Source organism: Apis laboriosa, unplaced genomic scaffold (genome assembly GCF_014066325.1).
Source record: "Apis laboriosa isolate Shangri-la unplaced genomic scaffold, ASM1406632v1 scaffold13_cov153, whole genome shotgun sequence".
Classification (NCBI taxonomy): Eukaryota; Metazoa; Arthropoda; class Insecta; order Hymenoptera; family Apidae; genus Apis; species Apis laboriosa.
Window position 1 is genome coordinate 4,382,035 of NW_025221370.1, and position 24,377 is coordinate 4,406,411.

At 37.0% G+C, this 24,377-nt stretch overlaps 3 protein-coding genes across 3 annotated transcripts; all 3 read left to right on the forward strand.

The window, feature by feature from the left end:
• Nucleotides 1-1,235: 1,235 nt before the first annotated feature.
• LOC122721012 (neurotrophin 1) lies at nucleotides 1,236-10,438 on the forward strand. Its single transcript, XM_043948185.1, has 10 exons — nucleotides 1,236-1,268; nucleotides 5,789-5,947; nucleotides 6,257-6,403; nucleotides 7,609-7,711; nucleotides 7,813-7,942; nucleotides 8,390-8,554; nucleotides 8,827-8,991; nucleotides 9,452-9,774; nucleotides 9,861-10,140; nucleotides 10,219-10,438. Exons 1-10 carry the CDS (start codon nucleotides 1,236-1,238, stop codon nucleotides 10,436-10,438), a joined length of 1,725 nt encoding a protein of 574 aa, XP_043804120.1.
• A 2,394-nt stretch (nucleotides 10,439-12,832) lies between these two features.
• LOC122721027 (uncharacterized protein DDB_G0283697-like) lies at nucleotides 12,833-14,893 on the forward strand. The gene is made up of 2 exons (XM_043948208.1): nucleotides 12,833-13,036; nucleotides 13,118-14,893. The coding sequence occupies exons 1-2, from the start codon at nucleotides 12,833-12,835 to the stop codon at nucleotides 14,891-14,893; spliced, it is 1,980 nt and encodes a 659-aa protein (XP_043804143.1).
• A 6,487-nt stretch (nucleotides 14,894-21,380) lies between these two features.
• On the forward strand, nucleotides 21,381-23,767 carry LOC122721010. The gene is made up of 3 exons (XM_043948184.1): nucleotides 21,381-21,395; nucleotides 22,872-22,968; nucleotides 23,526-23,767. The coding sequence occupies exons 1-3, from the start codon at nucleotides 21,381-21,383 to the stop codon at nucleotides 23,765-23,767; spliced, it is 354 nt and encodes a 117-aa protein (XP_043804119.1).
• The last annotated feature ends 610 nt before the right edge of the window (nucleotides 23,768-24,377 follow it).

Here is a 24,377-nt window from a genome sequence, read left to right on the forward strand (position 1 = left end):
CTCATGCGAGAGTGACGAACGTTGATTGCGGGTTTAACTCGAAACCATTCGATTCGGAAACGATTACTCGCTTTCACCCTCCGATTCTATCGACATGCACCATTAGAAATGTATGTAAAACGAATCCCGAAGCGCTGCAAGAGAAGAAAGTTTATTTACACGAGAATATGGAGCACTATATTTCACAATACATAATAATTGTCGTCCCTGTTTATCCATTATCATCTATATACGTGAATATTTATCAATTCTCTATATATTTACTATGTCAGTACATCGACGTCGATTAACCCATTACACTCAACTTTCTAAAATACTCTAACTTTCTCGCCACGAAATCAGACCGATCTTCTATATAAACATATCAAAAACATAATAAACCCCTTAAAAATATTAAAAATATCGTTTACGTCAACGTCGTTTGATCCGGTAAAAATAAGAAAGAAGGGAAAGGGATAAGAGGGAACGACGATCGTAGTTAGTGAATACGTCACGTGTCATCGCTTCGAGGGTGACGCAGGGGACCACCACTCTGCCCTTACTTCCCTCGACTAAAGCCGTATCCGGTCGACGAGGAGGAGGAGGAGGAGGAGGAAGAGGAGGTCGCGAGTGGCCGACTTCTTCCTCCTCTCCGAATACACGCTTATCCGGCCGTCCGGTTTTCTCGGTCACGGCTCGACGAAGGGGGAACCACGCAGGACCCGAGGCACGCTCGTTCCTACATTATCCCCACGTGAGAGCCAGCGGGCAGGCATCGGGCCCGCGATTCTTCTTCTTCTCCACCGCGTCTCCTTCCATCTGATGAAGACGAGGAGCGTGCACAGGCCGGATCCAGAGGTCGGCGCGCCTCCACGAGCGCACAATTTTTCGTCCTCTCGAGCGAAACGTCGTTGTTCCGCGATCGTGTTGCCCGCTTCGTAGACGAGGATACGAGAAATCTCTAACGTCGATTAATTGGTTAAAGGGGAGACTTTGTTTGGGTCGGAGGGATCGGAAGATTTTTTGGTTCTCTTCTTTTTTTTTTGGGAGGAAGTTGATGGGCGAATGATCGAAGAGGGATGTTCTCGATATTCTCGACGATTTGAATTGGGGGTCGAGAAATTAGAATTTTGGAAATATTTTGTGTCGAGTATTAATTGGATTGATCGAAATAGTTGGTGGTGATAGTGAATGTGGTTTTGTGGATTGGAAGGAAGAGGACGGAAGGTTTTGATGAGAGATCGCGCGAGGGAAGAATGATGGCGCGAGGATTGCTTTTTCTCACTGTGGTAAGATAATTATCAATTTTTATTAACCGTAATATTGTTAATAAAAGTAGATATTAATATGTGGATATTGTACTATTTCCAATTTACGAATTCTACTTTCATCAATTTGTCAGAGATTAATTAAAACGTATCTCATATTTTTATAATCACGAGAAACTTTCATATGGACTCGATCCATAAACGACGAATTACAAACGTTATAAAAATGATTGATGCAAGAAAGTTTTTAATATATTACATTAATGATTCATAGAAGTAATACTTTCTTGAAAAATTTCTAAGTAAAAATTCTTAACAAATATATTATTCGAATAATAGTTAATAATCAATTTGATATTACACAAAATTTTAAATTTGTTTCATTATTTATCAAACTTGTAATCTATAAACGAAAATCTTACAAATTCTTCGTCAAAATTTCGAACGAAATCTCGATATTTTCGTCCAGAAAAAAAAGCTGAACTCGCATCTGTCGTAATTCTCTTTATGTAAAGTGGAACAACCTTTGCGTGGCCTTGATCTGCTAACCCAGTGGAACCAGGAAAAGTAACTAGATTCCCTTAATTGCCTCGAATTCCCTCTCACATGCTAGTGAAAGATCTATCGAAGATTAAAAATACCAAATCATTGATCGAACATGCTAATAATTTTCTACTAGTTATCATGTTTGATCGATCAATTCACTCTTCTCTTCGTTTTCTATCCTGTCAGAGAATTAGATTTTTCAAATACATTTTTTTTTTTTCTATTCGTCATTGGCTCGTGTTTGATTGATAAAATTACATATAATAGGATGCAATTTATGTGTAAGTACTTTGTTATGTGTATGATTTCTGGATGATGCGATTTAAAAAAAAAAAAAATGTGTGAGATGACGTGATAAATAATTCGTGAAAATAATATTGTTGATTATAATTTTACAATGACACTTTCAATTTGCTTTAATTTTATTCTGTAAAAAATATATGATCAAATTTTATCGAAAGTAAAGTAAATAGATAAAGATAGATATTTATAAAATAATAATAATAATAATAATACGAGTTATAAGATATATACAATATAATTTAATTTTTATAACTTTTTCCATACTTAAAAACTACATATATGATTCTCTTTGAATTTAACTCAATAATTACTTGGTATATCAAGTTTCATTGAAGATTCGATCCAATATATCGGAATAAAAATCAATAGATCCAGATTTATAATTCACGAATGGATAACATCTTAGATCGATAAGCATGGTGAAAGTTGTCGATGATAATCTAAGCTTCAAGAAAGTTTTGTAACTGGAGAATATTATCATTGTTGATATAACTCGTAATAAAAAAAAAGAGAAAAAAAGATCTTGCACGAAGGAAATCTTATAAAAGATCTTTACACGCGTATGTTGATAAAAAGTCTCTTTTATTATTGTATTATTATTATTATTTTTTTCTTTTTCATTCACGCGCAGATATTTAAATAACGAAGCTCCTCCTTCTAAATTTGTAATTCATTATATTATAATGCGAAAGTTGATGATTTCGTAGCTAATTACAGAGTTTGCAAGTTTGATAATACTATAATTAATTTCAAGGAATTAAAAATGAGGATAATGTATTGCGTGTACATACTTAGATAATAATAATTCTTTATCTTCATCAACTTGATGCATATGACGACTAATCGAATTAACATCGAATCGAATTTGAAAAATCCTTCTTTATTCACTCCCTATATATATAATCTATAGATCATAGAGATCTATTGTATCTATTCAATTCCCTAATTCCGTAAAGATACGAAAGGAAAAATGAAAGGAAGAATATTGATCAAATAGTAGAAGGAAACGCGTTACACGAGTTTCAGAAAAATAATCGTGAAAATGGCAACTGTGTTACGAAATATCCTGAAAAATCGTGCGTTATTTGCCAAGAATTGATGAACATCTTAGATATGAAAAAAAAGAAGAAGAAGAAGAAGAAGAAGAAGAAAAAAAAGATCACTCACAGTGAAATCGTACCTCCTCCTCCTCCTCCTCCTCCTCCTCTTGTTGAGCATCATGGTTACTAGGTCACCGCCGATTGCAAACGAAGAAGAGGATATGTTGGAATTTCCACGTTTATGGTTATTTCATGTAACACGATCGCGAGAGTCTTTTCATGTCTCGTTACATCTTCCACTTTCTGTATTGGCAACGTTAACGTTTCTCGCACCCACATTTCGTCTTAATCCTGATCCTCGAAAAAATTCGGATCTCTGTAGGAATAATAGAATAATAATAGTGGAGATATATTCTTATCGAGAGGACAAATAACACGATAATGGAATCGTTAGTTGATAAGAAACTGATACTGTACAAAGTATATTTGATCTTTCAGACAAATGATATAGATAATAAATGATCTTTGGTACACGTAAACTTGACGTTGGATAGATCTTGGACCACTTTTGTGAGACCACCCATGATCGATGCGATACGATCTGTCGTATCAATATGAGAGAAATCGTGAATAAATATCGTTAATAATCAAAAGAAGATACTCGTAACATTGAAAATAATCAATTGTTATGAGATATAATTTAAAAATGTAATATTTGTTATAATTCATATTAAGATTTTATGGTTTTTTTTTTTTTTTTTTTATTTTTAGGATAATATCACTTGACACTCGATACTGCGAACAGGTGTTTGATATTATTAAGAAATTCATATTTTAGAAAGTACTATTCTATCCAAGATCCTGCATCAACGTGAAAGTTACACAACCATTCATTCAAATACAGAGGAATTGGGTAAACTTGATAAATGAAAAGTATTATAGATCCTATGCATCGTATTGTCATCGATTTATATAAATCGATAAACGATAAATTTATTAGAAATTTTAAAAATTCAACTCGAAAAGTGGCTACTCTTTCTCTCAAATATCCGGGAGGACAGAAATTCCATTTCACCTAGAAAACGTTATCAAATTTTAATTTTACATTTTTAATAAATCGCGAAACGAAAAGAATTCCACGTGAATGAATAATTCATCATCGGTCAAAATTATTAATCTCGTATCCAATTCTTGTTAAATGCACGCACAGTCGATTCCATTTTTTTTTTCTCTCTTCTTCTTCTTCTTTTTTCTTCTTTTTTTTCTCGAAACTATCCATTCCAATTCGAAACGCGCGACTTTCACCTGTACTAGGCGGAATCGTATCCGCTATTTTATCATTTCTCAGTTGGGCGAAAAATCGGCGTAATTTCACTCGAGATCGACACGTGCCCCGCTCGTTGAATCGGTGTTTTCACGACGATTTCACGAGTGTTACGCGCCGTCACGTTACAACGTCCACTTCCGGTTTAGGGGAATTAACGTTTCCACCTAGATCGAGATCTCTTCCGCGATATACGCGAGATCCAGAAGCTCGCGTATACGTTTCCTTTCGCGATCAATTGTTTCTCGATACAAGAAGAGAATAATCGCGCCATTGTGTCTGGAAAATTTTATTCGATTACAGGTTGCGAATGATGAGAGCGAAACGATCATCTGAACGAGATAAGGAACAAAAAAAAAAAAAAAAAAAAGAAAAAACGGAAGAGAAGTACTGTCTGAATGAATAGCGTTCTCTTCCTTCGTTTATATAAGTTTCATTCAATAAATTTTGTGAAAGGGGAAGGGAGAATTAATTATAGGTTTTATTCATCTGAAAATGACACGTGATATTTAATGTGAGAGACGAAGGAAAGGGAAAAATATGTTCATTCGAATGAATTCTGTGTTTTTAGTATGGAATAAAAAAAGAAATTAATTATAGGTTCTGTTCATCTGAAAGTAACAACACGTGATATATTGTTGTATACGTAAAAAAGAAAAAAAAAATTATGAATATTCTCTTCCTTTGTTTAAATAAATATCATTTAATAAATCGTGTTTTATGAAGGAATGAATAAAAGGAGGAAGAATTAGTCACGTTTACGAATCTGTAAACATGTTTAACGTTTGATTTAACGTTTGCAATTAATATTCATACGTATGGTTTGTCCGGCTTAAATCAATCGTTAATGAGAAATATAAAAATTTACGATCACTCGCATAAAATTTCATAGTCCACGGTTAAAATTTTGTATTGAATTAACAAACCTTTACGACGGGAGTCAATAGAGATATTAATCGACATTCTATTCTTTCAAAATGTTCAAATTAAAGAGAGAGAGAGAGAGAGAGAGAAAAAAATCGTAGGATAGGATAAATTTTATTCGAAAAGATTATTATTATTCAAAAACACTCTAAGCGCAATTTCATATTTATTATATATTTATACGTTTAAATGGAAATCGAAATCTAAATACCACGCATAGCATAGAGAGCGCGATATAGAACGTTATGGAAAGTAAATTAATTCGTCGGATGAAAATATAATTGATCTCGTGAGAAGATAGATAATATATTTAAAGATAATATATTTAATAATAAAAACGCGCGATTTCTTTATGCGAGAAAAATTTCGACGCGATAACAACGAGATTCGTCTTACTTTTTCAGGCGTTCGTGCTACTATCCTCGATCGACGTGAGGGCCGAGAAGAAGAATCCAAAGGACAATGCGACAAAGCTCGATAATGATCGGAAAGAAAGTAACGAGACGGATGTCACGTTGATGAGCGACGATCTTAAGAACAGGACGGATCAAGTACGAGAGAGCGTGAGCGAAATAAATTTCTAAGTACTTTCTTAAGTAACGCTTAAACGTCGAGTTGGCCGGGTTAATTGCAATTAATTTAACGTGTTAAACGTATCGTTGATGGGAAACGTGAAAGGATAGATTCACCACTATACTCATCCATGTTTATTAGAGAAATTGACGATCGTGGTTCTCTTCGAATTTTACTATACCTTCCATGGTGTAATAAAAATTAATTTGAAACCGTGTAATTTGAAGAATAATTATTTTAGAGATGAGATTGTTGAGATTTAGAAGAAGAATTATGTATTTTCCTGTCAAATTCGATAGAGATTGGAAAAGGTTCGTGCCCTGCTGAGCAACGGAAGCCGACAAAATGGCAGCAGGGAGCTTGTGCTACCTAGAAATATGGACATTGTCAAGATAGTATCCGATGATGCCACTGGCGACGAGGAATCGGTGGAAGAATTACCCGAGGTAAGTGATATCGCGAATTAATTATTCGAAAAAGAAATTTTTTTTTTCCAATGAAATTTGTCAAAGAATTAATTGTCAAAGCAAATTACAACAAAGATTTACAAACTTAGATTCGCGAAAGAAAAATACTTGTTTATTCTCCATTCTATGCCCCACAATCGATCCTTTTCTGAGGATGATGACGCGATGATTATAAATCTTGCATCCGTCCTTTATCGGCTTAAGATGAATCTTTTATTTATTCATCTCGACGACGAAGTTTCAACACCTTGTAAGGGGAAGTGACTCGTTTTGTACAAATCGTAAATATCGAGTAGATGATTTAACTTCGACTATGTTTGTAAGGTTCAACGTACCTTGTGAATCAAATAAGGAAATTTCTGAATCTTGAAATTCTTTTTAAATACGTTTCCTCCAGAGTCGATATCATTGTATCTCGTACGAGAGATCGACGACTGTCCGCCTCGTTACTGGGAAACACTCTTAGAAAGTCACGTTTGGAGCCCCTTTCTATCGTAAATCACATCGAGGCGTACAATTTTGTCACATATGAGCGCCATTCCATATAATTATTTTCGGCCTCCAACTTTCTGCTCTTTAACTTTATTCGCAAAAATCCGTCCTAGGACGAAACAAGTTCGCCGTTATACAGATTTCTAAAATTATTACATACCTCTTCTTCGAACGTCACGTTTATAAGAACGTATATCTCCGTATAAAGCGAAAGACTCGTTAATTAAAAATAATGAATAGTTTAATAGTCTAGAAAGAACGCATGTTATGTTACGTTTCTTCGTCTCTTCTGATCCGTGAAATTTTTCAGGGGAAAACTTTTATTTGAAATGATAGGATTTATTTTCTTCCATGAACACTTTCACGGAAGAAATCTTTATCAGCGATGTATTTATCGTCATTGCTGCTCGTAAGGATCACGGCCAAACCTATGTAAATTTCTCATATGATGAGACTTTCCTCTCAGGAAAGTTAATCAGAAATCAGGTTAAAATGTATACGACTGACATGCGTTGTTAAGCGTTGATCGAGATTTCTCCACCGATAAACTGAAATTGAAATTTACGTTTAAATAAGAGAAATAAGAGAATCCACTTAAGTAACGATATTATCTCAACAATTTCACTAGGCATAGAAAGAATTTTAATTAAAATTATCTTGACATGTGATATTTTTATATTATTTATTTACAGCCGCAAGAATTGAAAATCGTAAGGCCCAATTTAAGGAAACGACCCAGTTATCGACCACCTCCAAGAAGACCAGCACCTTTAAATCGGAGGAACGTTTTCACAGGTTATTGAGATAAATAAAATAATAATAAAAATTCGACCAACAATTTCCAATTGTATTATAACATTCGATGAAAAAAAAAAAAAAAAAAAAACAATTCGCAGATCTATCCAGATCACCATCCCTGATAAGACCATTTAGACGACCCACGGAAACAAAAAAACGAGATCCAACCGAGAAGGAATGTACTTTCTTCACAAAGACAGTCTGTCTCGAAGCTGTTGACTATCCTCAGTAAGTTTCCACTTTCCTTCTCTATTTACTATTACGCAATTAATCCATTTGATCCCCGCTCAAAACTTGAACTTTCTCTGAATGAACGACAATAATTCGTAACTTAATTAATCGTTTCACAATGAACGTAGAAACGTAACTCGTTAAAAGCGGAAGAAAGCGCTTTTTCTCTCTTTCTCTCTTTCTCTCTCTCTCTCTCTCTCTCTCTTTCTCTTTCCTGTAATTCGAATTGTTCGAATTGCACAATCCTGGTTTCGACTTTCGTATTCCCATAACCATTTAATTAGGGAATTACGGGTTCGAAGATGAGGGAGGAAGTTATGAAAGGTACGATCGACTTTCTTTTCCTTTCCTCTCTCTCACGTTTTGTATCGAATCGTGAGACGGATTATTGTTGTTTGCAAGAGTCGAATTATTTTATATCACGTTAATCGAAATCATTTTCAGCGAGGCCATCATGAGAAGTTTGAGGAGCAACAAGGAGATGGTCGCTGCCTTGTTGACTGACTACAAGTCGCAAGATTTTGACGACTCTGCCGAGACTCTTCCGGTTGCATTGCCTTTGGAAAATAAATCGTACGAGAATCGGTACGAGAATAACGAAATTAGAAGGTAAGACTATGTATGCAATTACACGTTAGTAAAATATATACGGATATACATGCCCCTTGCTGAATGGCAACTGCGTCGACAACGGTGTAAGACTCAATAATATTGAATTTTAATATTTATGAGAAAAATATTAGAAATTTAAAAAAAAAAATACTTAGATACATAGAATGTAAACTCAATAATTAGGAATATCGAAATGTTTGATTCTTTTATACCTTGAATTATTTTTCTTTATATACAAATAAAATTGCATTTCTCTTATTTAATTTTAGGAGATCAGATTTGAATCCATCGTTCGAAAACGTGGAAGAGGGTTTCACGTGTCCATCGGTGATCAAGTACGCGCGTCCACAATTGGCAAGAGCTGCTTCCGGTGTTTGGAAATACATAATAAACACTGGGGAGCACACGCAAACATTGCGTTTAGAGAAATGCTCGTAAGTTGGATTAATTTACACGAGTTGTTACGTAAAAATCAATATAATCCGGCATAACATTTTCATCGACTTACAAGTTAAACTCTTTAGCCACGGTTAGCAATAAGAAGCAAAAAACTTCCTATTTAGTCGGTCGAAGAAGCGAGCGTTACCTCGACTATTAGTTCCGTTGATTTGTTTCGAATCGAAACTTTCTCGTAAATTTTATCGATGTATCTTCGCTCTAACTTTAGAAATTCAATATCTATTCTGTTACACGCCATTAAACAAAATATCTTCTTTGTGGCGTCGAGCAAAGCAATTCAAGCAAGTAGAATCGATTCTGATCCATCACTACGATTCACGATTCATGTATCATCAATAAATTTATTCTTCGTTTAATATTAAAAAAAGAGAGAGAGAGAGAGAGAGAGAATTGAATTCTAATTTCAAATTTATCATTTAAAATTCCATTTTCCAGGAATCCAGAAACGAGCTGCGCTTTCATATCCGAAAATTATCGTTCTTCCTGCTCGCAAGTGTACAATTATCACAGGCTTCTAACGTGGGACAACAAGTTGGGCCTGCACATGGACATTTTCAAAGTGCCAACTTGTTGCAATTGTCACGTGCACGGTTACGCGGAAATTTTCCCACCGCATCAAAAGGATCAACCCGCGAGGATCAAGGAATCCTTTCCTGGCTCCGATTTCATAACCAGCGAGCAGAAAGACGATTTCGAGGAATCGTCCTCGAAGCTCAATTATTTCAACAAGTTTATTTCATCCAGTAATTTCGATTCCGGTACGTTGAAATGAAACAGAGAGAATTGATTTTTCCTGTTTGAAGTTTGTATTATAATTATAAGACATATATCTACAACTTTGTAGTCTCGAGTAGCAAGAAGCCTGGGATAGATACTGCACCGAGTCGACCAACGTCGTTCACGCTCCCTGTAAGAACGAGACAGAACAAGAAGCCTTCGGCTACGAGTTCGAGGCCGTTCGATAAATTGCCCCAACAGCATGCACCTAATACCAGAGCACCGGGATACACTGGATCTTTATTGAAATCCAGACCAAACAGGGCTCCTCCCAATAGGCCACCTTACAGAAGGGAGTCTTACATCGAAGATCATACCGAAACTGTGAACAGCACCATTTTAAACAGGTAATATTTGTTAGTGTTATTGGAAAGGGTTGTATTTAAAAAAAAAAAATAATAATAAGAAATCGTGAATATGCGTAGATATAGCCAACCGTACGATTTGGAAATGGACGCCACGTCGAGGCTACAAAATGGCGGTTTCGATGACGAGTACCAGGAGCCGCAGAGGCGCGTCAATTACAATTACCATCCGATTATCGATTTTTTCAGACCGGAAGCGCTGCAGTTGCAGTCGTCTGAAACCACGTCGATGTCGGGACAAAACGATTCCAATTCGTGGAAACCGATGATTGCATCCTGAACAACGTTCCCCATTTTTCGGAGTACCTGATCTTTTCTTTCTTCCCGACCAGTAATAGAAGCGAAAATGTTAAAGCGAAAGTGTTATATTGAAAATAGATATTACATTTCGCAGCTTCGTAGTTTCATAGTCGATCTTACGTAAAAGTATTCGTATTCGTTAGTGAACGAATTCATTTCACAAATGTAGCAGCGTAGTCTTTTCATCTTGAGAACAATTGGAAAATGCCGGATCGTTTTTTTTTAACTCGTTTTTTTTAACCCTCTTATTAAATTATTCTCTGTACTCGAGAATAAAGGAAATAAAGGAAAAAATTGTAAATTCGATTATTAAATTAAATTAACAATCGATCACAGTCAGCAAATCATGTTCGAATCATTTTGAAGTATAGTATTATATATTATATGTGCGTATGCATCGTGATAGAGATGTCTCGTTGATGCTCTCGTTGAAATTACTCTCGTTTCATCGTCGCTCATTGTATTATAATTATAACGGTAGTAGGATGTTTAACACCCGTATAAGTAATTACATAGAACCACAATGTTGGGCAGGTGCAATTGAGAACACATCGTTGTTAAGTAACGTCGCTCGAATTTTTATCGTATTTATTACTCTCTACTTTTTTATTATTTATATTATATAAATGATTCTTATTATTATAAAATGTTAATCGTCCCGTGAACGATCAAATAAATAATTCAACTCGGCGAATTTCCTTTCTTTCTTTCTTTTTTTTTTGTCTATTAAAATTGCATTACTCTCCACCAAGGAACAAAACTTTATCCCTGTTACTAAACACCTCCTACTTTTTATCTCACAATCGCCTTACACAATAATACTCGTTTCGAATAATCATTCCTTCCCGTCCCAAATCATTTCTAAAATTAAACCGTATTTTGTACGTTATACAGCATTTACAATATTACTTTAAGCGTAATATTTCTAAATTATTTCCACTCTTGAGATTGTTCGTGGCACGTAAAATATTATAGAAATGTAAAACTCGGCGTTGATTCGCCAATTACGATGATGTTAACGTTAATTTCGGGGGAATGTTGTTGTGCTAGCCACAATTCAAGAGCACGTTTCGCTTAGCTCGCTCGTCTGTAAATCGTTTGTTTCGCTTGCCAAGCTTCTGCGGAGGCAATTGCACCAGGCCTTTCCGCGTCGATCCGCGAACCGTGTCTCCCGAGCCACAGTTTTCTCCGCTTCGCTGCCTCCGGATGGAACGTTATCGAGAGCCGTTGGATTTAAAAAAAAAAAAAAACGAAGCTAACAATGAAATTCAAACTTGATCATCATTGTTTCTAAGATTCTACGTTCCTTTTTTTTTTTTTTTTTTTTTTTAACTATTTTTAAATATTCACAGAGGAAATATGCGATTAAGACGATATTAAAGAAACTTTGTTCTTTTTCACTGATTTCGAGGCCACGCGTCCTCAATAAATATTCAATAATAATCTCAGAGGAGATACGTGATTAGTGTTTGCATTAGAATTGAATGTAATAATTACTGAGAATAGTTCATTCAAGAATTCTATTTCTGTAATATCTATCATTCGATTAGAAACATTGATTAGAAGTAAATTATTTAATATTTTCATCAAACGAGGAATAATTATAGAATTAATTAGCATATATGTTCAAATCATCAGGAAAATGAATAATAAAAACTTCTAATTTATCTATTTTTTTATTAATCGCTTATTACAAAGTGGTGGCAAAGAATTCTTAATTAGAGGAGAAGACAAGATTCTCCAATTAATGTTCATACTATATTCTGTATATTCGTCATATTCGTTCGAAAGTGCACAGAAAAGCGTGAAATAAAGCGTGTCGTGCGATCCAATTTAGACGAAAATCGGCAGAAAGTGGCTCAGAAGAAAGAAAAAAAAAAAAAAAAGTATCCATACGATTAACGATATCCACTGGAATTTCTTTATTTTTTTCCCCTCTCCAGTGAAACGATCCATCTCAAGGGGCTCAATCGAGAGTGACAGAATCGCTTCTATCGGCTCTGCACGGTCCCGTGAACAACGTGACGCTTCAAACCCTACTTCTGCCTTTCCGTTCCGCTGGAAAATATAAATTAGACCAGGTGGACCGTGCCGAGTGCAGTTCGATGTAAGATCCTAATCGAAAATTATTGGAAACTTATTCGTTCGAAGAATAGAATTCAATGAGAATTCTGAGCACGCTCGAGTTTCATTCGTTCCACGAACTACCTTCATGGAATTTTCTCAATTTTGATCGCATCGAGGAATATGCGTTTTAATTACTTTTAATCTTCCTCGACGGTGATAACTCGTGGTGAATACAGTGATGCTTTCTCGCAATTATTCGGTGTGACAACAATCATTGATCGTGCAATGGCAAACGCCCAATAACGAGATGAATCAAGTGTTGTTAATATCGTTGCTGGTGTCGGTTTTCGTCTCTCAAGGGAAATCGGTGCAGTTGGATGCGTACAATTCCGATCGAGGTCCGAGAAACGACAGCAAGCAACAACAGGCCAGCGTCCCCAAAGATGAATCGGTTATCGTGCAATCGGCCACTGTTCCTCAGAAAGATCCGCTTCAATCATCCGAGACCGTGGTGCGCAACAGGCTTAAAAACCCATCGGATGACGAATCAGAAGATTCTTCTTCTTCTTCTTCTTCTTCTTCTTCCTCAGAGGAAGAAGAAGAGCCCGAAGGCCCACCTGACCACGTCATACCTTACTCGGACCACGAAGAATCTAGAAACGTTCCAACGAAACCTAAATACATTGCTCCAGGTGATTGGGCCAAGGTGCCCAAGGATAAAAAGATCGACCTAGAATTTGTACCTAGAAAAGTGTACGCCCAGGTGAGGAAGATCGACACGTATAGGAAATTGCCGCGAAAGAAGGCGATAGAGAATGCAGAATCAGATGAGGAGAAGGCAAACGCGGCAAGATTGAGGGAAGTGGTGAGAAATACAAAAGTGAACACGGTGTATACCGAGGAAGGGTATGAGGACTCCGCTTACGATCATGCTGGACACGTCAGAGATGCTGATTTTAAAGAAGGATACGACAGAAAGCTTCACGATCAATTGGATGTTAGGAGGAAGTCTGAGAACGATGACGATGATGATGATGATGACAAGGATGATGATGAGTCGGAAAGTAAAAAAAGTACGAAGAAAAGTGGAAAACATGAAAAGGTTCGATCTGAAGAGATCGAGGAACAGGATAACAGTGATCGTTACGAGACGAGCACGAAGATAGACGATAATGGTTTCGTGGATCCAAAGTTTGTCGCTGAGAAAGGAACAGAAAAATTGCAGAAGGATATAGAAAGAGAAGCTGAAGAGTTGGAGAAAGGAATTGAGATAAGTAAATTGGGGAAAGTAAGGGTAAAGAGTGGTAGAGAAGTGTTGGCCGAATCCAGGAAACGTGATGATTATAAGAGAAAAAATAATAGGAGGAGGAAGATGAACGAGGAGGATGATGCCACGGATCGTGGATTAGAAGTTACAACTTTGAGAAAAAGTTTGGAAAATTGGACTGAAGAGTCTTTGGAACCGTACAGGTACGAGGTTGAGGGAAATTCTTCGTCTGATGTTGATTCGATCAATTTGAAAGGTATTGGGGAGGATCCAACGACTATCAGCTACAGTCAACTCTTCTGGAATTATTTTAAAACGAAAATGGAAAATCAAGTAACTACGACAGAACTTCCATTGATTCTAGAATCAACAACTTTGAGCCCAAATAATTTAAAAGCTTCGTTAGGGGTGGGAAATATTTTATCATATTCCGTTTATCAAGGAATCACGACGTCTCCTCCAACGATCGAATCTGGAATTTTTAATCCACCACCAATTGTCCAAGATCAAACGAGATCTCAGATCGATTCAGAATATTCCAAAATTAATGGACAAGATAATCGATTGTTACCTTTAGGTGATGCAAATACGAACAAATTTTGGCAATCGATTAATTCCAACGAAGGATTCACGACGCAAGCTTCTTTTATTTTAGGTCAGGAAGGAACTTTATTCTCGAATACTCAAAGGAATCTGGACGATACCGAACAAGTTAACAAGAACGATTTCCACGATTCTCCCTTCAACCCAGCATTAAATTCTTTCAATTTCAATCGCAAGCCACGTTACAAGATCACAATCAGGCACAAGCCAAAAGAATCAAATTTCGAATCTTCGAAAAAGCAGAAATCACCAAACACTGTAGACGAGCGAGTGATCGATCCCGCGACGCCAAAAATTGCCTCAATGAACGAAAATTACATAAAAGTTCTGATGCACGTGAGAAACGAAGATAAACTGAAGAACCAGCAGCGAAGCAAACCTCTCTTTCCATCGAACGACAAGATAAAAGAATTAAGGGAAATGAGACCTCCTCTTCCCCCCCAAAAAATACCCCCAAAAAATCGTTACCACAACTTCGACCCGGGAAATCGACACTAGATCAACGCCAAACACGTCGAATGGAGCCTATTTCCTCGCGCTTCCTCCTCCAAAAATCTCAAAACACGAATCCACGACGATTCGCCGCAACGATTTCCCTTCGATCGAAAAGGAAACCCGTTCGATTTGGCGCGAATCTTTCCTTCGTTACGAAACGATCCGATCTGGCGCAAAGAATCGACGGATTACGCGAGTCGTGACGCAGGAAACGGGTCGGGGCGCGCGAAAAACTCGAAAGCGAGACGCTTTGGCCAGGTGTCGAGTCAAAATGGCGGCGGTGGAATCCGTGGAAAAAGGCGGGAAAGAAGATCCGCAGAAGAAGGGGATGACGAAAGTGTTGTGAAAGGCGGATCGATGGCGAGTGACGGCGTGTCGAATCGGGGTGAAATAGAACGAGGAGGGAAAAATAGTTGGAACGAGAGAAATTGGCCGCAGAAAGTGATTCCGCTCGTTGAGTTGGGAGTGGGGCCTGCTCTGAATAAATCGCGGGTAGAACGGCTCGAGGAGAAGAAATCGAGAGACGACGACGGGGAAGGGTCGCGTGCCATGGAAAGAGAAAGCGGTGCGAGGGGGGAAGGCGTGAAAGGGAGGAAAGGTGATTCGAGGGCGTTCACGTATGACGATGAAAGGAAGAAAGGGAACGCGACCGATTTGGCGAGAAGAAAGAAGAATTTTGAGACGAAGATTAATGGGTCACCCAACGAATCGTTAGACGTACAGGAAAACACGAATTTTCGGCTCAACGAAAATGGAGGAGAATCCTCCGCGACGAAAGTCAAACGCGAGATAAAACCATTAGAAGATGAGTCTAACGCGAAGATTGGATTAAAGGAACGTCGAGAGTCGTTAGAAGGAATGTCCAAGGATGAGCAACTGTTAAACGAAACGTCTAAAATGAAAGACGGATTGAAAGAGCATGCGGAATTACTGGACAAAGCTCCGAAAGTGGTGGAAGATGTTGTGGACGAAGAAATAAACGCTCGTTTCAACGAGGAAACTGGCAAACAACGGGGTAACGAAGGGAAGTCGTTTGTCGAAGTCGAGATTCCAGAATTTGATTACGTGGAAGAATTGACGGAGGATGAGGATAACGACGAAGCTACGACGACCACCGAAGCGACATTGGACGAAGAGAAATATCCTTTCTACAAGAACGAACAAATACCATATGCGTCTGCATTGAAGTACGCGATAGATCCTAAGAGAGTACCCACGAAAACGTATGGGGCGATGGAATTTTACAATTCGAGGGATAATTACAAACACTGCGACGAGATAGAGGCCAACCTGAACGTTCTACCGAAGAGGGAAGAGCCAGTGGCGGATAGAGGAACCGAGGAGGATCTTCCTCGCCTGAGAGGGTTAGGGGACAAGCTCGACTGTTTCAAGTCGAAATACTTCGACGAGAATCCGTTCGACAACCCGTTGTTCTTGGAGAAGGAAGTGGAGGACCCGGTCCCCGTGGCCGAGATAGATCCCAAGCAATTTGCATCGAGGATCATGATGTTCCCCAAGGAGAACGACGAGTTCGTGATACAGAAACCGTCCAGGAGGCCGGAGAATTATCGCCAACCTCGAAAACAAGGTTACACCACTTCTAGAGATCAGATGAGAGCGCGAACCCGTTACAATGGTTATCCAATGGGAAGAGGAGGGACGAGGAGGAAGAGACCTCGGGATTATTCGGCTCAGTCGTCGAGAATCAAATACGCGAAAGGTTCTATCAACGTTCGACCTGGAAATTGGGGAATGGGGAAGAAAAATATCGAGAAAAATCGTGTCGTCGCTTCCTCGAGCAAGATATCGTCGTTGTACACACCTTATCAGAATCAAGTTTACGAGGATGTGATGGGTACGATTAAAAATTTGGCTAATTCGTATCAAGTCTACGAGGTGACCACGATCCCTGGAGCATCCCAGGATGAGATTACTGTGATTAATGAGGATGTAAAGAACGACGATGTAAAGAATTCTTCCGCGAAAAGTTCGACAAATCGTAAGAGAAAAGAGAAGAGTGGCGCGTTCACGAATCCTGTCGATCACCGTTCGAATAATTTTAATGCGAAAAGTAATAAAGAATCGATGATTCCTAAATATCGAAACAGACAGAGGGGCGTCTACAAGACGATTAGAGTTCCGCAGAAGGGTAGGCCGAGGGTTCAACAAATGTACAAACCTGTGATCAGAACTGTGAAACGGAAGATTCGTATTTATAAAAGAGATTTGACGGATGCTAGTGATGAGAAGTTTAGAGAAGATGAAAGGGAAACGTCAAATTCGAGGGAGAATTATTATTCGAGATCCAATTCAACCAATCGAAATGATCAAGATTTTCGAGAAGATTCGGCGAATTTGGGTTCTGCAGTTTCAAGGACGAGCGACTCGAGGAGAAAAGCTACGAGAAATAACGACAGAGAAAAGCCAGAGAAAGTCGTGTACACGATCAACGACAGGATAAGGTATTCGAAACGAAAAGGTGAAATAAGGAGAGTTGGAAAATTTGGGAATAAAACGAAGACGGTGGACGGTAGACGAAGAGAGCCGAGATATAATTATATTAGAAAAAGAATTGCTCCGAATGAAATTTCGATTACTACAGAAAATTCTTCCTCGAGCTTAAACGATAAAATTAATTCGAGAGAAGCGAGCACAGAAAGGATCGTAGAATTTGATAATCAAGAAATCGCAAAAGAAAGCCGCGAGGCGCCGTACTCGATCGACGAAGCTAAAAACGATCACGTGAATATCTCTGAGAGCCTCGATCATTCTACACGAGATTCGATCAACGGCTCGAACGAGCAAATCCCGAACGAAACGAAAAATGGTTACGCCGTGCACGAGAACGTGAACGAAGATGAAACAACGACCACGTTGAGCCCGCGAACATCCTCGAATTTTTTCGAGTCAAAAAGTTTCTTAGAGACCGATCCCTCGAAATACGTGGGCTCGTCTTCCGAAGATTTCAAAATACCGTACTCATTCAATAATTCCAACGACTTCGGCATGAATTCTAACGGAACAGGGAACGAGAAGGGGAAAGAAGATACCTCCAACACTTTCCCCCCTTCGTTCTTCTCCAACGAAGAATCGTCTGAGAGAGAAGAGACGATCACGAGGCTCGAATCGAGCACAGAATCGTCGGAAGAAAACAGCGCCCCGTCCAACGAGAGCGTTTCGGAAGAGGATCGAACGTTCTTCAGCTACGCGTCGAGGCCATCCTCCCCCGCGGAGAATTTCGAGGATGAGAAATACCGGGATCTCGGACCGCGCGTGAACAAGCCAGCCTTCATCCATCCTCCGTTCCCCGATTACAAGAGATCCAAGGGTCCAAGGAGAAGCTCCGAGGAAACTGGGGGGAGCGGGGAAGAGAAAGAGGAATACGTGTTTCCTTGGTACAGAGACAAAGAGGACGAACGAAGGAAGAAACGTAATCGGTATCGTGGCAAATCGAACGGGGAATACGAGTATCCGTGGGAAAGAAGAGAACGTTTGGCGAGAGAAGAGAGAAGAAGGAAAGAGGGGAGGAGAGGGAAAGGGTTTATGAAGAGGTTCGACGACGACGACGACGACGACGACGAGGAAGCAAGTGAAGGGATTTCTGCAACGACGCGCAGAAGAAACGTTCATCCACGCGGTAGATATCGATTTTGGGATCGTAGGGACACGGTTGGTGGCGGGTTGTATCCCGACAATGCAGGGAGCAGTAGCGAGAATCAACCGATAGTGAAATATAGTAGCAGATACAGCGCCGAGAGATTACCTTTGGACAAAGGATCTGCGAGTAATGGAACGACGAACGCGGAAGAAATTAGTAGATCGATCAAGAAGATCCTTGAAGACGATTCCGGGGAAAGGAAGAAAGAGGAAAATGATTCTTCGATGGAGAAGATAGTCGTGACTAAACCTCGAAAGATTTCTAAAGGAGCGATCGTCCCTGGGAACGTGACCTTGGCCCCGAGTAGGAAGACTAAGGACAAGGAAAAATCGAAAACTGTAACTAATTCTGCTGGTGCATCGTTCGAAAGTAGAAACTCGAACGGGTCTGGAATAATTGTGGTCAAGAGTCGGGGAAATGAGAATTCCGCGAAACGAGGGAGCAAGAAAAGGCGGAGGCCGTTGTCGAAGATTGTTATTCCTACCGTGGAAACCACGATGAAGAGTGTCACTGAACCCGATCGAGCTCGTCGAAGGCAGAAATCAACGACTGTCGCAAAATCTATTTCTTCGATGAGCACCGCGTCACCTCAGCCTCGAATAGCTCGCGGGAGAAATCAGAGATCGGATAAAGACGTTAAGGGGAACGGAGGTTCTAACGTCCTGAATAAACCTGTCAACGGCGTGAACGATGTGGACACCTCGAGGAGTAAAACTGGAGCAGTGGGGCATCGTTTCAAAGGAAGGAAGAGGGGACGAGCGAATGAAATAACGAACGAGACAAAGGACAAGGGGGATCGGGAGCTGTCTTCTGTAAAGAGCGTGAAAGAACAAGAGCGTTCCGAGAAGGTTGACGTTAATATAAAGAAAGAAGATTCAAAGAATCAAGATCTGAAGAATGATACTGTGGGAGAGGAATCGATCGATGGCGGGACGAAGGAGAAAAAGGAAGGAGTCGAGTCGAAGACGATGTTTCCATTCGTCAAAAGTGACGAAAGGTTTGACTTCAGGGACGAGAGGATAGATTCATTGAGCGATTTTGATAAGTCTGACAACGAGGATGAATTTGAAAGTGCATCGGATTCGAATTTCACGCCTCAGAATGGAACTGTTCAGATGACCGAGCAAGGTTCAAGTGAAATTGTCTCTTCGGCTTCTTGGATATCGGAGAATTATGATTTTTAAGGCAGGATTTTATATTTTATATTTAGTTTATGATATTCTTTTTTTTTTTTTTTGAAAAGGAGAAAGAAAAATTGAAAGTGGAACTGTCGTTGTTTTGATGAGGCAATATTTATGAAAATTAGAAGAAATTGATTGGAAAGAGATTGATGATACCAATTGTTGAGAGGATGTCAGGTTCATTAGGGATTTTCATTAAAACTTTCTTTCATTAAATTGATGTTTCGAGAGAGTTTTGTATGATATGGTGTCATAAAAAAGCGAAACGAATTTGAGTTATTTTAGAATGAATATGAGTTTCTTAACGATAATGATTCATTTCAGATTTCGTTTCGATCTGGATGATTTGCTCTGAAATGTTATTACAGAAAAAATTATTTCAAATTATTAATTATAAAAAAATTTATTTTTAAAACTGGTATACGATTGAGGAAAAAATTATAACGTGAAATGGATGGAAATCGAATCGAACGAACGTAATAAGTTTATGAAACAAAGAAAGAAATAAAATAAGAAATCAGAGCAAATAATTTATCGATCTAGATATTTGATAATAATTTTAACTATTTCTGAAATGAATCCATTAAATTTTATCAATTTTTATATATCGATTTTAACAATAAAGATAGATAGATATTTTTGTTAATGAATAAAATTATATATCTGTTCAATCGTGTCGTGTATATAAATAAAACCAATTGAATGAAAATAAATATATTGCACGAGAAATAAAATACTCTTCTCAAAAAAAATTCCTTACGAGTTTTAATTTCCAATTAATTAATTTATTTTCGTACGATAATTGATCATAATCAAAAATATCAATAATTTATTATCCTCGTTACATAATTTCAATCCTCGTTTCCAACCTGGATATCCTTGATCTAATTTTCCAGAATAAATTGTCACGATTCCTCCATAAAATTCAACGAGTGCGATTTATCAATCATTCTTTCGTTCATTGTACTCCATCAGACCTGGTAAAAATGATTCATCGATAATTTTACGATGAATAATAGCGCACTTGCACTTAATGATATATTATGTCGGCTCGATACAATGATTCATACCATTTTATTAACCACACAATGCTTCTGAAATAATGATTTTATTTAAGTAGACACACTTATGAACTTCACGGTCTGAATACTCTTACGGTTAGAAAATTATGTGGGCGATGCAATTAATTAGTTAATGTGTTATAACTACGTATTTTTTAAACGCTTCGTTAATCGCAAAATTATGCATTTTCAATTATTAACATTTCCAACTATTGCTTAATTTTCTTTTTTTTTTTTTTTATTTGTTATTGTATTCAGCAATTTTTAAAAAATATCTCTCAATCAGACTCGAACTTTCGAATTACAAGAAATAGAAATTACCTTAGAGCGTTTACCTTATTCCTTATTGGCGGAATCAATGTGAACGGTGTGTGGATGTATTCAACCAAGGTTAAGGTGGACGATATCCTCCATTTAGGAACGCGCTGCATTCTAATAAAATCCTGCATCGATGAATAACTCGATATTGAAAGGGAATACAAGTGCTTGATTGGCCAACTGCGAGGCCGAGTCCCGTATATAATTCGATCTTTACTTTAGTGCTTTAGTTTCCTTCTTGTCTCTTGCCACGCGACTGCTAAAAGGTCATTATGCCTTTTTTAAAGGTACGTCGACTCTTTATACGTTTTGTGTAAAAATAGGAAAAAAAAAAAAAAAAAGGAAAGAAAAATCATTCGTTGTATTATTTCTTGAACAAGTGGTGCTAATTAAAGATAATTTCGTATCTCATGAAAAATATAAATGTTTTTTCAGTGATGTGCCAATGAAGTGTATTTCTGAAAGAAAAAAAGATATATGAAAGATACATGAAAAAACAATGGAACGAAAAGATCGTATTCTAGAGGATTCAAATTGTGTAAAATGATCTAAGATATTTGATTAAATTCTAATATTTGATTAATTCTAAAATAATAGATCGAAAAAGAAGAAATATATATAATTTTGATATATATATGGTTGAACACAAAGATATTAAAAGATATTAACACAAAGATCGATGTTCCTCGCGTGACAGATAGAAATAGATTTTATTAATATATCTAACTAGAACGAAAAAGAGAAAATAGTCGAAGCATGAGCGAGTAATACGAGTCGCGTGACTAACATCGTGAGAGGTGATTGTGTCCCCCCAAGGTCCATATGTTTCTTGAACGCCGTAAGCGTGTTCAATAAACTCTCGAAATCGAACTTCTCAAATTGAATTAAAATTATTATTCGAATCAAATTTTTCAAGTATCTAATTTCCATTTCTTCACTTGTTAGTTAAATTTCGATTCGATGTAATAAAGATATAAATTAAAAAGAAAAAAAAAAAGAAGGGGGGAATTTTCAGCGACGAAAATCGTGGAAACGAAATATTGAGTTTGGATTGGCCAACAGAAACCTTACGCCGTGCCTATAATTCAATCTTCGAGTTTGTACTCGAGTTTCGTTCTTGTTTTACGATTCGGCACAAACAGAAAACACGGATACGTGTACTGAAATAAAAGTGATCCGTACTTAAAACGGTGCATTCAAATGAGAGGTTGCATAGAGTTTGTTGTTGTCGCTCTTTTTTTTTTCTTTCCTTTTTTTTTTTTTTTCGAATAAAAATAAAATGTCAAGAGAAAGTGAGAACGATTAACATCTAGCAGTTAATGTTTCGAACATGTTTATTTTAACGTTTCGCTAGATTTCTAAGTTCTAATGTCTATGAAATGTTCTGTTTATGGTAAAATGAAACGAGGCAAAAAATTGACATGCAAATAATGGCACACTTTCTATCGTCGATTGTCATTTATTGCCATTAACTTTGTCCGCCATTGTGAAATTGTGATTTGGAAGATAATAAGCTGGCTGTTAATCTTTAATTAATTTTTTAATTAAAGATCTGATGTCTGATTAAATTCTCTTACATCAACGAATTGAACATTGTTTCAATAATATGGGAAGATGGGTATCTTTGTACATGATATCTGATTGAAAGTAAATATAAAAGAAAAAAATAAAATATTTTCCGCTTCAAAAATATATCATATCGAGCGGGAGAAACATTTGAAATATCATATTTTACTTTTAAGATGATAATTAATTGTTTACAGACCATTTTACTGTTGACTATCGTTGGTTTGCTGAACTTATCGACAGTCGCACCAGACAGCGCAGGAATCGTAGAAATGGTGAATGGATTGGCGTATGGTAAGTCAGTTTGTCCATTTTCCTTTCACTTATATCTGTAAAAAAAAAATAATAATTTTTGTTAGTAATAGATACACAAATAGCAATTCCATTATCTTTTTTTTCTTTTTGTATTTTTAAATACATAGATTAATTTTCATAAAAATTTTCATGACAATCATTGTTTTTTTATATTCGATTAAATCACAACAGAGGACGACACTGAAGTTCGTGAATATTTCACACAAATTCAAACATTAAATCTAAAAATGAAATAAAAAAAATCTTACATTCTGAAATAACGATAATAAAATAACATTAAATTATAAAAATAAACTTTATTTATTTTCTAAACGCCTGTGATTGATAATCCATAAAGATTTCAATGCATTGAAGACTGGAGACTTCAACGACTGAGTAAACGATATCGACTGCTTCCTCACGTTATCCCTAGAAAAATAATAAAGTTAAATAAATATAAAAATAATACGTACCTTGTAATTAACACAGATAAAATTTTTATTACTATTCTTTCCATTCCATTTTTTCCTATTCTATGCCATTTTTATTATTTTCAGGTGGTATTCCCTACGGAAGTATAACTGGCATGGTAGCAAAGTATCCAGGATACTTGGGGCAACAATTTAATTCTCTTCAGGCGCGACAATTAAACGGATTCAAAAGTGTACAACCAGTGGTCATCACTCCAAATTTTAGGGCAACAAGATTAGCGGGAGTGCATCCACCCGTGCAAATTTACAACGTTCCGAGTGTTGTTGCACCTGGTGTTGTGGGCACGATCAGCCACATAGGATATTAAAGATATAATTAGTTATAAAATAAGTTAGCGATAAAAGATATAAAAATTCCATTCTTGTTTGTTCAATACTTTCACGACGCATTCCAAGAATTCCATTATATTTATTGTCACGTATAATTATATGTGATTAAAAGTCATGAAAATTGATTTAAAAGCAATTTTCAAATAATATTTACCATTAAAAATAGATATTTTTAAATATTTCTCGCTTTTACTTTACAATTTATTTCGTACATATATATAGGGTAGGGTACTCTATTCAATTATGTTTGCTCAATCACTGTACATTGCAAATGAGAATAATAAGCATACCATGACAAGTTATTATTCGAATGTTCGATCAACAGTTTTCTACGAAGTGAATCAGGTACTGGCATTTCCGCAGCGTATACTATAATTGTATTCAGAAATATTATTTTAAATTTGTCCTTTCTCTGCATTACTCAAGAATATAAAAATAACGAATTAAAAATTCGTTATAAATTACATTAAATGATAAATCGATCGGTTATTTCCATATCAATTGTAGCATAAAATATACCCCCTTTGCATCGTCGAGCTTATAAGAAAATAATCCATCTCTCATCGATATATATTAATTATTATTGCA